General features: G+C 44.8%; 1 protein-coding gene across 2 annotated transcripts in view; it reads left to right on the top strand.

Annotated features, from left to right (window-relative positions):
- The window catches only part of LOC126267332 (facilitated trehalose transporter Tret1-like), a 116,417-nt gene that overhangs the window by 61,525 nt on the left and 37,932 nt on the right, over positions 1 to 16,960 (top strand). For both annotated transcript variants that reach the window (XM_049972436.1, XM_049972437.1), the window contains one exon: positions 12,379 to 12,432. In XM_049972436.1, coding sequence (XP_049828393.1) covers positions 12,384 to 12,432 — 49 coding nt within the window. In that variant the 5' untranslated portion in view covers positions 12,379 to 12,383. The remainder of the gene's footprint in view (positions 1 to 12,378; positions 12,433 to 16,960) is intronic.

Genomic DNA, 16,960 nt, shown 5'->3' with positions numbered 1-16,960 from the left:
ATCCTTGAACACGGAAGAAAGTCTCCCTCTTTGAAGAGGGGATCTTAATCTTGGATACAAAGGAAGGCATGTCTATGAAACTGAAAAGTCTGCAACGAGATACTGGACCAAGCTGCACCTGTTAGCAATGGTCTCGTCATAAGTATGTTGCAGCATGGAAATTGCCAATCACTGTATGAGTGCAGGCATTGTCCTCGCGATGCACTTAGCCCGGCGACTCCGGAAACAAAGACAGCCCAAAAACAGCACGCAGAAGCGGGAAGCCGACTACAGAAAGCTTTGTCTCGCCTTCTACTTGGGCACGCTTCCTGCAAACTCTCTTGCGGTGACAGCTTATTAGGCAGTCAGCAATGCCTCCGACGTGAAGCGTATAGATGTGAGGTTAGAGCAAAAACTACGGCGAATGAATTTTTTTAGCAGCAAATGCTGACGCTTCAACCATTTGACGCAATTTTTCCGATAGCCTGATCCGTTGAGACAGACTGCGTCAAGTTGGAGTTCGTTCTGACTACAGTCAGCTTCCAGAGACGCTAGAGTAAGGTTGTATTTACCGTTTCCTTCGTACATCATGGATTTCGAACAACTTATGAACATTTAAATATGTTTCGAGTTGCAAAAAAGTGGCAAAGAAACTCATGAAATGTTGAAATTGGTACATGGTGATAATGGTGTACCTTTGAAGACTGTTTATAAGTGGTATGCGCGATTTAGAAGCGTAAATGGGTCGGCAGAAGACGAGCAACGTTCGGGACATGCATTAACCTGAAAAACAGAAGAAGACATACAAAAAGTGGCAAACATTCTTCGTTCAAACCGGCGAACAAATATGCTAAAGCTTACGGAAAAACTTTCCATTTAGTACGGATCCGTGGAAAGCATTTTAACCATAATTTGCAGATGAGACGAGTGAGTGCAAAATTTGTCCCCAGACTTTTGAGTGATGAGCAGAAGGAAAATCGTGTGTCAGTTTACACGGAGTTGAAGGATCGTCTTCACTTAGACCCGGATTTCATGTGCAAATTTCTATCTGGAGATGGGTGTATGGGTATGACTCTGAGAAGAAAATTCAGAGTTCCGTTTGAAAACCAGTGAATTTCCTCGTCGTATAGAGGATAGTCAGTCATTATTGAATATCAGAGTCATGGTCTCTGGGTTTTTCGATATTGAGGACATAGTGCGATCAGAGCCTCTTCCAAGAGAGACAACCGTAAACACCTAATTTTAGTGGGCGTACTGCAACATTTTCAAAACGACGTACGAATAAAGAGATCAGAGAAATGGGCCAGTGGCTTCCTTCTTCACCACAACAACTCGCCGTACCACAGCTCGATTTTGTTTCGTCAGTTTTTGGCCGGAAAAACTTTCTGTCCGTCCACATCCTCCTTACTCACAAGATTTAGCACAATGCGACTTCTGGCTCCTTCCGAAAATCAAAACTTTGCTTAAAGGAAATTGTTTTGACATCACTCCTGGCAATGACAAGAGCAGCTGAATGCACTTCCTAAAGAAGCCTTCCAGAAATGCTTCCACTCATGGATTCAACGGTGGGATAAGTGCGGTGCTAGCCAAGGGCAGTACTTTCAGGGAGATTAAATCAGATTCCACTTAAGCTTATAGCTTTTTAGGATTTGGTGCCTCAATCTGTAAAAACGCACCCTTATGGGATCGCTTTGTTGTCCGTTTGTCTAGGTATCAAGTTCAAATTTACGTGACATATTAAGGTCCATGGCTCCTTGGGGTGTCAAAATTTTAAGCTTATAAGTCAATACAGCCAAAAGGTACTGCTATTTGTGTCACATATTTTGATACTCGAAAGCTCACTCATCAACACCTGCAGGGTGGTTCCCGATTACCTAAATTCGTGGGAGTCGAGAAGAAGCAAGATTTCACAGTACAGGTGAAAGAAAAAATTTGGGACGTGTTAATCGTGGAGATTTTCGATTCCCGTGATGGGTGGACATATATTTATACACATAAAATTAAGTTTGTACGGAAACCTCAGTGCTCGAGTCCTACTCGCAGCCGACCAATATTTTTGAAATAAAACTATTCGCCGTGTTTTTTTTTGAGCAAACCTCGTTTATTGCCTTCACTAGACAGCCAAAATGCAGCTTGTTTTAGCAGACGACAACGTGGGCTTAGCGTCTTTGCATCTCGCTGGAGACATAAAACTTCCGAAAAAGTAAATGATTTGAAAAACGTTGTTCAGCGCTCGGCTTAAATTATGACCCACAACGTGGCATAAACGTTACAGGCTGCCGGCGAACGCCTCGCACAAACGAGCTGCCAACAACTGTTGAATGTTTTTAAAACACCCATGATTTTCAGTCGATCAGCTACAGAAGCAAAATGCAAGTATTTGCATTGCTCATGTCTCGCTCCCGCTTATAGTATACCCATTGGAAAATACTGCTTCCCACCAGGACTTCTTATAATTTTATTTTCAAACAGGTGCAGCAAAGCCCCTGCTGCAATGGGAAAGACAGTGCAACATATTAAGACCACAATCCACCTCAGGCGGAATAGGGAAAAGCTAGTACCTCCGCTCCAGGCTAGACAAAGCCGAAGAGATAAACAGGCAGGATGACCGGGAAATACGTGTAGCAAAGTTCCTCAGCCGAGAATCCGCCTCGGTAAAGAAGTGGAAATGTGAGGATGTTCCCGCTTGGAGATGGTGCGGCACGTGACCGCTCAGCTGCGGACGCTGTCACGTGCAGCAGGTGGCAGCGGCTGAAGGTCGCGCTGGGTGCCTTGTACGTAGCGTTGCGCAAGGCGCGAGCACACGGCGCGAGACCTTTGCGGGCGAATTGCTGCTGAAGCGCACAGCCTTGCCAACAGCTTCCCACAGCGCTATTACCGCGTTAACGGAATCCCCTGTCTCGGTTGTGGCGCTGTGCCAGGCAAGACAGTTCTGCCAGCGGCGCTGTGCCTGACTCGGGCTCGCCGTTTACACTTGCTTTCTCATCGCCACACTACAGCCAGCACCCATAGTCGAGGTCGCTAGCGCGCGGCTTTGCGTTGCCGCTCGACTTGGACGTATGCCGTTTTGAATCCTGGTGGCGGCCGAAATGCTCACTATCAGTGTTTGGTCGGCTAGGGGACGAGCGGTGGTGGCGTATGTCCTGGATTAAATTTCAAACCCCTTATGAAGTGATGGCTGTGATACTGTTGATGGTGGTCAGTCCGGGGACTCCCTTGATGCTTTTGAAGAAGACTAGCCTTTGCGATGGCGCCAGGTTTTACCCCCACCCTTCTCATTCATCGTCATCATCATCTTATAGCACAAGCATAACACTAGACTACACAGCGTTCATTATACTCACCTGCGATCCACAAGCACACATACAAAACAAAAAACTATAGAATATATCGATCCATTGCACTCACCTTACTTTACAGATACATACACTTAGTTGACAAAATTCGTGGGATTGCGATATGCACAGACAGAGATGGCGGTGGTATCGTTTACACAAGGCAGTGCATTGGCGGAGCTGTCATTTGTACTCAGGTGATTCATGTAAGAAGGTCTCCGACCTAAGGGAATGAACACCCTTTAAACGCGGAATGGTAGTTGGACCTAGACGCATGGAAATTCGCTAGAGAATTCAGTATTCCGAGAGCCACAGTGTCAAGAGTATGCTGAAAATATCATATTTCAGATGTTACCTGTCACCACGGACAACGCAGAGGCCGGCAGACTTCACTTAACGACCGAGAGCAGCTGCGTTTGCGTAGAGTTGTGAGTGCTAACAGACAAGCAATGTGGGACGTACGACAAACGTATCCGTTAGGATATGTGTTACGGCAGCAGAACACCGACGCGAGTGCCTATGAAAACCTTTGCCTGGGCAGATGACTCCTGATTTCAGTTGGTGAGAGCTGATGGTACGTTTCGAGTGTGGCACAGACCCCCGAAGCCATGGACCCAAGTTGTCAACAAGGCTCCTTGCAAGCTAGTTGTGGCTCCACAATGGTGTGGGCCGTGTTTACATAGAATAGACTGGGTCCTCTGTTCCAACATAACCGATTATTGACTGGAAATGGTTATGTTCGGCTTCTTGGGGACCATTTACAGCCATTCTTGATTTCCCCAAGCAACCATGGAATTTTTATGAATTACAGTTATCCACTATTGGTTTGAAAAACATTCTGGAGCATTCGAGCGAATGATTTGACCACCCTGGTCGTGAGACGTGAATCCCATCGAACATTTATGGGACATATTCGAGAAGTCACTTCGTGCTCAAAATCCTGCCCCGGCAACACTTTCGCAATTGGGCAAATATCTGTTAGGAACACTACGAATGTAGGTTCTGGACAGTTGGGAATGGGGGTCTCACGGGGAGCGTGCAAGGGAAAAGTCCCTGCAGTCGCACTATCCTCTGTGCCCTCCGTGGCTCAGATAGATAGAGCGTCTGCCAGATCCCGGCTTCGAGTCCCGGTCGGGGCACACATTTTTAGCTGTCCCCATTGATGTATATCAGCAACACCTATCGGCAGCTAAGGGTTTCGATTTAATTATCATAATTTCGCAATTCTTATAGGCAACAGGCAGCATGGCTCAAAGTTTCTGTTTCCAACGGCTTGTTGAGGGCATGCCACACTAGAGTTGCTACTCTGCATCTGGCAGAGGGATAGGCGACACGATATTGGGAGATAACCCACAACTTTTGTCAGCTCAGTGTATACGACATAACTTTCACATACTCGCAAGGAAGGGGAGAAAGCACATACTTTCCGATTGGTGGCTGAAACCACCCCGTGGAATATCCCAGCCTACAATACCATACATTTAGATCTACCGCAGTAAAAGATACGCTGCAGTGAAACATCCTTTACCCACCCCTCATTAATCAAGATCTACGGTTCATCCGGGTCGTTATTTTTTATACAGAAACTGTACAGAACTGTAGAGTCCGGAAATGACAGCAGCAACAATCGGCCGTGACAATCATTAACTTTAAATTCTGCCAACCGCCATACAAGGTTGCTGGTACGATGGCAATTAGAAAGTTAGCATTGGACAGTACAGTATTGCACCGCTTGCGGCTGTTATGATCACGTGAAAGAGAAAGAAGGTGGCAGTGTTCCAGGATGAAAAGTTAGAAGCACTATGGGCAGTCATTTGTGATTCCGCAAAAGCACTTTGCATACTTAATAAACGAACTGGTGTACAAAGCCAACCTGTCTGGATTCGTTGACCCATCTGGAAACGTGCCAAGATGTTCATTTTGCCTCTAATAACGTTATACCATTCGCTCTCTGACGCGCGGGCGTTAAAAAACAGAAATGTAGCAGAAGTCTTACCGCCAATGTCTGCAATTGAAATGGTTGGTAGTCTGCCCGCCTACTGATAAATCCACTGTCCCATCAATAAATTACTTTTCCAACTGTGACTGCGTATTACTAAAAGAAAACGATTCCAGTCGTAGGCAAACATCTCTTTCAAGTCGGTTAGGAACTAATATTGCATTCACATAATTTATCTCTTCACTCTACTTCATCCTAGATAAAACTGAAGTACTTGAATTCCATTGGAGCTGTTCCTATCGAAATTTAACTTGCAGAACCTCAGAAAAAAGAATTTCACAACCGCAGTACTTACAACGTACTAGTTACAGGTGTTACTTCACAAAGCGCAAAAGCTAGCATTTATATCTAATAGATAACTTGAATAAAATTACTATAATTTACCCCCATTGTTAATAAAATTAAGAAATAACCGCGAATACACTATAGAAAGTGGCGCAGTGATTCTAAGGACCAGCTTTGGTGGTGACGGTGTGACTTCTGAAGCGAAATGTTGCGCCGTTTGTTCCGCTGTAGACAAAGGCAGTAGTGATGATAGATCAGCTAACGAAGTTGGCGCTCAACCTGAAATCACTGACGCGCACAGTGTCAAAAAACGATTTATTTTAAACGTTGGATGGAAACTGCTATGACCGAAATAATGCTTGTGAAACGCCTGTGTGATCATGCTGCACGGAAACGTAAGACGAATCTGATTCGAAACAAACTTCACGTTTTTTCCAATATCGGCTCATAATAAGTGAATATAAAGTACAATTTCTGTATTTACATATAAATAAATTTACCGTGTGTGCTTATGGCATTTAATCAATGTCACTTATTTTTTAAGCTTTTGCAAATTATTCTGATTTTCGGTAATCTTCATGACTTACAGTCCCACACAGCTCAACGGAATTTCCTGCTGTGCTAGTACTGTCCGTATCGTGTCGGTGGCACTAGAAGAAACTGGGGAAGGAGCAGAAACTTGCAGTTTCTCTTTTATGTGGTCGTAAAACGTGGCGCCAAGACGTGCCAGATTAACAAAATGGGTTCACACAAAGCGCAATTACTAGCGACAAAATCTGTGCCATTGCGCAGATGATCGTGCTTACCAAGGTACACCATATTCTACGATAACTCAAGTCACTTCAGAGCAAGGAGATGAAGACGGTCACGATGAAGAAAGACTGGCTTGTGGCGCGAAACGGCTTTTGCTACGAGGCAGTGAGTGAGCATCGTCGTAAGGCCGGTCATTTACAACAGATTTCGAAACCAGCACTTCGATACGAACGACAGGTATTCGACAGAGAGAGTAGTGAAAAATATTTGGAAACTCTCGATCATAAAATTGCTTGGCTACAATAGGTTCAGCACCTTCACACTGTATACCGGGCTTGTGATGGGTGATTGTGTCCTTGCCTGTTTGGTAGGTTCTTCGGATAAGACAGCATGATAGTTTCTTCGAGCCTGTAAGGGGTCTGCAATGGTACTAGCCTTTCGAGACAGAAAAAAGCTCAGACTGAAAGTGATAGGACAGGTAGCTGCCTATGACATTATCTAATGAACCACTATTAAAGTGATATAAGACAGTGAAACTGATCAGCGGTATCGCCTTCAGCGTCAATGCTGGCTGTGTGTCTAGTGGTGTAAAAAAAAAAAAAAAAAAAACGATAATGTTTAGGGAAGCGCTTTACCTCCACGGCTCTTGTGGCAGGAAGGGTACAAAAGATTCCGATTACCATGTTTGACTCACCTTTGATGCTTACCTTTCTTCGTTTCACAAATACGTTTGAATTTGAGCGGATCTAACAACTTTTCGTCAAAACTTGCAGCTAACAAAACATAAATTGCAGCAGAGCGAGCTTAAGTAAATAACCAGTTCACTAACATGCATCACACTGTAGAAGAAGGCAGAAAGAAATTGAGTACGTGGTGTATCCTGGTGTGCAAGTGTAATTTGTTGTTGGAAGACTTTCTCGCAGGAAGGAGAATATTGCAGGAAAGGACCGTAGTTTAATATCAACCATAAGACTATTTATTTTTATTATGAACAAATAATTGGAAATATTAGGTATTGGAAAGAAGAGACAGTAGCATACACGAAAAAAGAGAAAAAAGAACGGCTACTGTTACTGATAAAAGAGGTAGGACTCTCAACACATCTCTAAGATATTCTGGCACGTCATGGTTGGCCAACAGATCTTTAAACACTAGTAATTAATCGTGTGGCTACACATATACACACAAGAAACACTGTGATATACCTGTAAAAGATCTTGAACTCCTCAGCTGGCATCATGATGCTGACTGAGTGTGTGTGTATTGAACCGGGGACCTATAAACGACGCAGAGGCTACGTCCCGCCGTAGCCCTCAGTGGTTCACAACGCTACAACAGACCACAGTAGTCCACCCACCCCACCGCCGCCCCACACGGAACCGAAGGTTATTATGCGGTTCGCCGCCCCCCCCCCCCCCCCTACACATGGATACCATACCAGACGAGTGTAACCCCAAAAGTTTGCGTGGTAAATTATGGTGTACGCGTACGTGGAGACAATGTTTGCACAGCAATATTGCCGACATAGTGTAACTGAGGCGCGCTAAGGGGAACCAGCCGGCATTCGCTGAGGCAGATGGAAAACCGCCTTAAAAACCATTCACAGGCTGACCGGCATACCTGACCTCGATACAGATCCGCCGGGCGGATTCGTGCCAGGGGCAAGCACGCCTTCCCGCTCAGGAAGCAACGCGTTAGATCGCGTGGCTAGGCGGACGGGCTAGGCTGAGTGTACCAAAGAACGAAAATTCGCTGGGTATCTGTGGAGAATCCATACTGACCCGTAGTTCCTGAAGATGGTCAGCAGCCTTTTCAATAGTTGTAGGGGCAACAGTCTGGATGACTGAGCCTTGTAACATAGCCAACATGATGTCGCTGTGCTGCAGCTGCGAACGGCTGAAAGCAAGGAGAAACTATAGTCTTTTTTCCGAGGGTATGCTGCTCTACGTTTGGTTTAAGGATGGTATACTCTTAAGTAAAATATTCTGGAGGTAAAGTGGTCACCGATTAGGATCTCGAGACGGGAACTACTCAGGAAGATGTCATCATAGGGAAATACAAAAGTGGCATTCTATGGGTCAGAGTACTTGGAATGTTTGATCTTTTAATTTCCTTGGTGGGCTAGAGAATTTAAAAGGAGAAATGGATAGGTTGAAGTTCGATAAAGTAGGGAATCTGTGAAATGCAATGACAAGAAGAAGATTTCTGGGCAGATGAGTACAGACTTATAAACACTAAATCAGGTAGGAGTAGGCCTAATGATGATTAAGAAAACAGGAATGCGGGTAAGTTCCTATGACCAGCTTAGTGACACGTCATCGTAAAAAAAGTTACATGCAAAGCGAACATCCACAACAGCAGTAAAAGTTTATATGCCATCTAGTTCCGCAGATGATGAGGAGATTGAAAGATTGAATAGTGGCATAAAAAGTTATCCAGATAGTTAATGCAGCTGAAAATTTAATTCAGGTGCGATACTGGAACTCGGTAATAGGAAGAGGAGGAAAAATAGTACGAGAAAATGAACTGGGGCGAGCGGGAGGGAGAGGAAGGGAAATAAATGAAACAGGAAGTCAGCTGTTTGAGTTCTGCAAGCAGCGTACGGAAATGAATGAAACAGGATATCAGCTGGTTGAATTTTGTGCGCAGTGTAAATTAATCACCACAAACACAGTTTGTACCCAGGGAAAAGATCTGGAGACACTGGAAGGTTTCGCATTGATTACAAAAGGTGTGAGGGGTGTAAGTGCCGACATTTCTATCACTGTGTAGTGAACAACATTGCGTCAGTATTTATGTAATTTGCACACTAATGGTTATAGTTATTATGAGTCGTATGTGGCAAGAGCAAGCCTTTAATGCATTTTCCCCGGTGCAACATATCAGGTGTTGAAGTGTGGACCCCTGAACGCAAAATGGTTAGTCTGTACTGACAGGGGTAGTCTTGCAGTTACGATCAGGCAGAAAACATAAGGTAGTAAATGATGTGTCGTGCTTGCTGGAACACAGTTTGACGCAGAGAAAAAAACAACCAACACACTGATGTGTATAAATTTTAAGGTACCACATATAAAAATTTTGCGCTTATACTCGTTACACCCTGTATAATGGTAAGACAAAGATTTAGAAATCACATTTTAAATAAGATAAAGATTTCGAAACCACATTTTAAACAGTAAGAAGCAACTGCAAAATCTGATCATAATTAATTGGTTTTCAACTGCAGATTAAAACCGAATTAAGTGTAGAAGTGTATTAACGTAAGGACATGGGACCTAGATAAGCTGAAAAAACCACAAGTTGTTGAGACTAGAAGGGAGTATTAGACGACTGGCGGAAAAAGGGACAAGAACACAACAGAATACGAATGGGCTGCCTTGGGAAATGAGTTAGTGAAGGAGACAGAAGACTAAATAAGCAAAAAGACAAAGCCTATTGCAAACTCTTGGATAGCGCATGAGGTACTGAATGTAACCGACGAACGGAAAACTATGAAAACGTAGCTCTTGGATCATCACCTTTCCATGGCTCCCTGTAACCAGACGAGCCAGCCTGCTGTCTCCAAATTCTGCGGGCAGGGTCACAGTATGGCTGAAGTAGCGCGATGCAAGCTACCAGCGTGGCGTATTGGAGAGCTGGGTTACCTCGAGAAGCCTACTGCCTGGGCCTCTAAATGACAGAAAGCGGCGCCTTTTCATAGAAACACCGGGTCGAGATACTATAAATAACTGCCGCCCCAGTCATGCTGTAACTGTTGTCGCCTGGTGCCCGCACCGAGAATGCCCAAGCCAGCCGCTAACGCATTCTCGGTCACCTAGCCTCATGTACAGCTCGCCGCTGGTCTATGGGCAGCGCCTAATTTTGATGCTGGCGGGTCCTGAACTGGAGCCTTGACGCTGCTGCAGGCTCCCTCAGCCAACTCCTGAACTCCGTCAATGGGTCCTCGGTTCGCAATCCGCGCTTGGTGGCGCCTCGCTCCTGACTTACTGTTGCCGGCTGTTAGCGTTCGGCGCCTCCTCGCTTTTCCTGCTGGTGAGCCGGTCTGGTGCAGCTCCTGCCACAAGGCCTCTGACGCAAGCGAGTCTGACCTCGGCGTCCGTGCTTCACGAGCGCACCGCTGCGCTGGTGTGCTCTGCCGCCTGGAGGCATCGCACGTCATTAACATGACGTCTTATGCTGCGTGAATTCTGCGAAATAAACCTATTGCTGCTACCACTGCATTGATGACTTTGCGACGGCCGAGGAACTGGTTCTCGCGCCTAGGGTCCAGTCAATCTTACTTACGTCATCCAGGCAAGTAATGGGGTCAATGACGCTCGGACTACTCTGACGAGTAATAAAGCAAATGAATCAGGCAAAAGCGAGTACAGACGTCTAAAAAATGTGTTGATCTCGGGTGGTCACAAAAGTAATACGTCGACTAGGAAGCGGGGGACAGACCAGGGTAGCCGGGCACAATACAAGATATCAGTAGGCAGTAATCAAACGCTTTTACTTATCTTTTGAGAAGCTTCATGCAGAAGGTAACAGGGATTTGAAATCCCTGAATAACGTATTTTGTCAACTCAACAGTAAACTGACTTTCTAGCTGCTGTGGTTCTCGCACACCCAACAGCCGCTGTCCCGTGGAGCTGAGCTGTCGACGACGAGACGATCTACGCTGACGAACTGGCCCCGAGGGCTATCGTCGGCGTCCTTTATGCCAGCGCCGGGGGCGCTAGTGTTGTATAGTCTGCCGTGAGTGAGGAGGTGCGGCGCCTGGTTTGCGTGTACTGAATCGCTGGCGTCTCCCCCCCCCCCCCCCCCCCCCCCTCGGGTCGGGGTCCGCTGATGCTGACGTTCGCGCTGGCGGTCTTTTGTGGGCAAGCGTACGAGTGGCGTCTTACAATGACATCACAAAATGAAATTCACAGGAAGTGGGAAATGGCACAGCAGGAATGGCTAGATGAGAACTGCAATGCATGGGTCTGACTAAGTTAAAAAAAAAAAAAAAAACGCCATGGACTAAAGGACAAGTGCAAGGCTTTAAGGGGGTAGGACGTCAAATAGGCCGACTTGTGTGTGTGTGTGTGTGTTTGAGGTTTACGGGCGCTAAACAGCGTGGTCATCAGCGCCCAAACGCATAGAAACAGGAACACAAGCGGTGAAGGGACGAAGAAGGACGCCGAACAAGGAGAACGGCTAAAAGACACAGGCCTGACGCAGTTCCAAATGCGCACATACAGAGGCAAAACAAGAGGAGAAGAAACACACTAAAAAAGGAAAGGAAACACAAGGAAAAGAGAACAGATACCGAAGGGAAACAAGGAGCGAATCGTGACTGGCGGACCTCTTACCTAAAACCTGGGTGAGCCAGTCACCCAGCAGCACATTAAAACCTTCTCCCTAAAATCCGAGGCAACAGATTGAACAGGACACAAAACCGTAAGACCTTAACCACAGTCGCTGCGTCGTCTTGCAAAATAGAGGGCAAATCCGGTGGCAAAGAAACCACCGCCCTCTGGTCAGAGAATAAAAGACAGTCAAGTAAAATGTGGCGGACAGTAATCTGGACGCCACAAGCACTGCAGATTGGGGGGTCTTCCCGCCGGAGTAAAAAACCATGCGTGAAGGGACTGTGTCCAATGCGGAGACGAGTGAGGAGAACCTCATCCCGCCTGTATGACTGGTAGGACGTACGCCATGGTCGCGTAGTGGCCTTTACCAGACGCAGCTTATTGTCAGAAACTGCCAACCACTCCTCTTCCCATTGATGCATAACACGAAAACGCAAAAGGGAGGTTACAGCATGGAGGGGGACGGCACATTCACTTGCCGACTTGGAGCAGGAGAGGCACAACAGGACATTTTAATTTCCACTGCTCATACTTTTACAAATAAATTCATAAAACTTTGTCTGCATGACCAGGAAAGATTCAGGATTCGCACATCATTTTACTCATGACGTGCGGATCTACCGTGGTGTTTTTTAGGGTATTACTCCTTCTCATTCCGAGAAAAAATGTAACACTATTTTTTTCCTTTCAGGAAAGATGAGGCTGCCCTTCACTGGAACACTGCAGTACATCGCAGCGTTTACTGGTAAGCATCTGAAAATTACTTTCCTGGATGCTAGAAAATAATGGAGTTGATGAGGTAACAACATGTAATCGATTCGACAAGAGAAGTTCTCTTTTTTTGTAATGAAAATGTTAGAATCCAGATTTAGAATCTTTCTGTCAGTCTTTTCGTATTTCTGAAATCGTTTAGAATCCACTTTAGAGAAGGGAAGACTAGCCATATGATTCTAACTAATATGCCTGATCAATGTAAGAGAGAAGCTTATTATCGAAGGTACAACTGTTTGCTGCACACTGAATTAAACGAAGTAACTGTTGTAACTGATCAGTATTTATTACGGAAGCAATGCCGACACTCAAAACAGTATCCGAATTTGGAAGAACACGCAGATGAGGAACGGAGTATCATCTAAACAAGATTAAATTAATGACACATTTGAAATTGTTTATGACTAAGTGTAGTGTTGGCTCTGAGCACTATGTGACTTAACTTCTGAGGTCATCAGTCCCCTAGAACTTAGAACTACTTAAACCTAACTAACGTAAGGACATCACACACATCCATGCCCGAGGCAGGATTCGAACCTGCCGCCGTACCGGTCGCGCGATTCCAGACTGTAGCGCCTAGAACCGCTCGGCCACCGCCGCCGGCAGTGTAGTGTTTTATCAGGAGAAATTTCAAATGAGTTTTCATTTAGAGTGCTTAAATAATCATGGTAGAGGTGCTATTTCCAACCGTCATGTACACCCAGTGAATATAAAGTAGGGGCTTGAGTCATGCAAGGAGCGTAAAATGTGGACTGTTGAACAATGGAAACAAGCTATGAGGTCCAACTAAATTCAGTTCACATAGTTCCCTGTCACAGGACGTGCTTATTTATGCGCAGCCCAGTATTTACGCACGAGCCACATGGGCCCGGGCCCAGGGTGGCAAAATTTGGAGCATATAAATTTACGATGTGCAGAAAAAAAACGTAGCAATGGTTGAGGGGATTATTATTAGGTTCATTCGAGTTAGATCGAAACCGTTTCGTTTGCAGTTAGGTCGAAACCGTTTGGTGCTTTTGATATTATTTTTCCCCTAGTTTCGTTAATCTGGTGAAGTTTTGACATAACGTAATCGTGAATATGGACGGCAGGAAACATCTCAGAGGCGCAGGCTACAGAAAATGAGTTGAACAAAGGAGGAAGAGGGAAAAGGAAGTATTAGATCAAAATCCAAAGCTAGAAAACGTTTTTCGTTAACAATGGTTAGATTCTCTACCTGCAAGTTCTTCCTCTCTTGCGAACTTGACACCTACAAATGATTCACAGTGCAGCAGAAGCAGCTGTGGTGAAAGGCTCGACGATAGCGACTCTGAAATTTAAAACAAACGTACGAACAATTCCACAGTAAGTGAAACAGAGTTGGGGCAAGGGGAAGTTTCACCAGACTTTACTGTTGATAAAGATTCTTTCTTTTGGGAAATCAGAGATAAAAAGCGAGATCACGTAGTACAATACGGTTTTTATCAGAATAGAAACTGTGATTTTGTGAAGTCATAGCGTGCATATTGCGATAAACGAAGATTTGTTTGAGAGGAAATTGTTGAATGGAGACGTTGTGCAACGCGATTACCTGATTTACTCACCCAGTCAGGGATCACCTTACTGTGCATCATGTAAACTGTTTGGGGGCTCATCCCAGTGCGCTACAAGTGGCTACAAATGATTGGGAACACGCTAATCAAAGGGTGACTGAAAATGAAAATTCTAGTGAACATCGCGAACTGTTGTAAGTTTCAGACAAAGGGGATATACTGTGTACAGCTACAAGAAGAAGTAAAGTATTGGAGAGGGTAGTGGTTGTAGTGGAAAAATGTTGCTCAAGGGGATTGGCATTTCGTGGAAATGAAGAACAGTTTGGTTCCTTAAGGAATGGCAATGTGTTTAGAGCTGATAGCTGAATTTGATCGATTCTTAGCAGCTCATATAACTAAAAATGGAAACCAGGGTAAAGGAAACACCTCATATTTATCATTTAGCACTTATGAACAAATTATCAATATTATGGGGAAGACTGTCATAGAAGAGACTATTATTAAATCAGAAGCAACAGAGATGTTGCATTCATGGCTACAATACCGGGGAGTATTTTGGAACGTTTCAGTGCAGTGAGTACAGCACTACAGCCAGAAGAAGTTGACATATTGGCAGGAGTGAAACTTTATACTTAACTTCTGACTTTCATAGACGAAATGACTACGTCCTTTGAAGTGTACAAAAAGTTGGCAGCGACAAAGTTGGAGACCACGTACCTTCTGCGAGTCAATGAAACTCAAGAAAACTGTGTGAAGAAGCGAAAGAAGTTCTTTGATGACTCAGACTATGGGTCAGAAAATGAAACAGTGGTTTGCAAATTTGAAGGTGACCTACTGAAGACCAATTATTTAGTTATATTGAAGAGACTATTCGCAGAGCTCAATAATCGTCTTGGTGTCTACATAGAGTTCCCTGAAAAGTTCTCTTTCTTATACAGTTTGATGGAAATGGACTCTGATGAAGTGTATAATGCTGCAAAACAGCTGCAGCATATTTACTCATGGGATATAGAGGATTCTTTTGGAATACAATGTGTCCATCTCAAAAGCTTCCTTTTGAGTTGAAGATATGAGAATGTTCCTTCTTTAACAGTCTTAAACAAAATGCTAAGAGAGAAATATCTCTTTGATATCCATCCGAAAATCAGAATCGCTCTGCAAATTTATTTGACCACACCAGCAACAAACTGCTCAGCTGAGCGATCCTTCTCAGTTCTTGGAAGGGTTAATAACTACTTGCGTGCTTCTCAGATTAAAGATCGTTCGAATCACTTGGCTGTATTAGCAATAGAACGTGATATGGCTGTGAAACTGGACTTTGAAAATGTGACAAATGTGTTTGCTGATAACAAGGCAGAAAGAAAGCTATTGAACTAATGACACTGTTTGTTGATATAATGATCCAGTGGACCTCACCAGAAGCTCCGTGAGATGGTTTGCGGGAAATGTACACTGAAGCGCCAAAGAAACTGGTATAGGCATGCGTATTCAAATATAGAGATATCTAAGCAGGTAGAATACCGCGCTGCTGTCGGCAACGCCTATATAAGACAAGTGTCTGCGCAGTTGCTAGATCGGTTACTGCTGCTACAATGGCAGGTTATCAAGATTTAAGTGTGTCTGTGTATTACAGTCGGCGCACGAACGCTGGGAGGCAGCATTTCCGAGGTAGCGTTGAAGTGGGGATTTTCCCGTACAACCATTTCACGAGTGTACCGTCAATATCAGGAATCCGATAAAATCTCCGATGTTGCTGCGGCCGGAAAAAGATCCTGCAAGAACGGGACCAATGACGACTGAAGAGAATCGTTCAACGTGACAGAAGTGCAACCTTTCCGCAAACTGCTGCAAATTTCAATGCTGTGCTATCAAGAATTGTCAGCGCGTGAACCATTCAACGAAACATGATCGATATGGCCTTTCGGAGCCGAAGGCCCTCTCGTATGCTATTGATAACTGCACGATACAAAACTTTACGCCTTGTCTGGGTCTGTCAGCATCGACAATGGGCTGTGGATGACTGGAAAGATATTGCCTGGTCGGACGAGTCTCTTTTCAAATTGAATAGAGCGGATTTACGTGTACGGGTATGGAGACAACCTCATGAATCTATGGACCCTGCATGTCACAAGGGGACTGTTCAAGCTGGTGAAGGCTCTGTAATGCTGTGGGACGTGTGAAGTTGGAGCGAAATGGGACCCCTGATACGTCTAGATACATCTCTGACAGGTGACATGTATACATACATGTATTCATGCATCCTGCCTGATCACCTGCATCCATTTGTGTCCATTGTGCATTACGATGGACTTCGGCAATTCCAGCAGGACAATGCGATACCCCACACGTCCAGAACTGCTACAGAGTGGCTCTAGGAACACACTTCTAAGCACTTCTGTTGGCTACCAGACTCACCAGACGCGAACATTATTGAGCATACCTGGGATGCCTTACAACGTGCTGTTGAGAAGAAATCTCTAAACCCTCGTACGTTTACGGATTTATGGACAGCCCTGCAGTATTCATTATGTTAATTTCCTCCAGCACTACTTCTGACATTAGTCGAGTCCATGTCACATCGTGTTGGGGCACTTCTGCGTGCTAGTGGGAACCCTATACGACATTAGTCAGGTGTACGAGTTACTTTGGCACTTCAGTCTAGTTGCCTAAAAGAAGATTCTAATGAACGAAGATTGTAGCAAGCTTTTGAAAGACCTGCAGGCCATCGACGATCGGTGTATTGTTTCGCAGTTAACTATGAACGTAAATAAATGCAAAGTACTGCGCATAAATAGGAGAAGAGACCCCTAGTTGTTAGATTAACATATCGGGGATAAATCAAACTGAAAAATAACCGTACAGGTGACTGAAGTGGAAAGACTGCATAGAGCGTAAAATAGGGGCCAGGCTGCGACTCATTCGGTGAATCGTAAGGAACTGTAATTTACATTCGATCGATTTTTCTGTATT

Source organism: Schistocerca gregaria, chromosome 4 (assembly GCF_023897955.1).
Source record: "Schistocerca gregaria isolate iqSchGreg1 chromosome 4, iqSchGreg1.2, whole genome shotgun sequence".
NCBI lineage: Eukaryota > Metazoa > Arthropoda > Insecta > Orthoptera > Acrididae > Schistocerca > Schistocerca gregaria.
The sequence above is the reverse complement of the archived record's forward strand: the minus strand, read 5'-3'. Positions and strand labels throughout refer to the sequence as shown.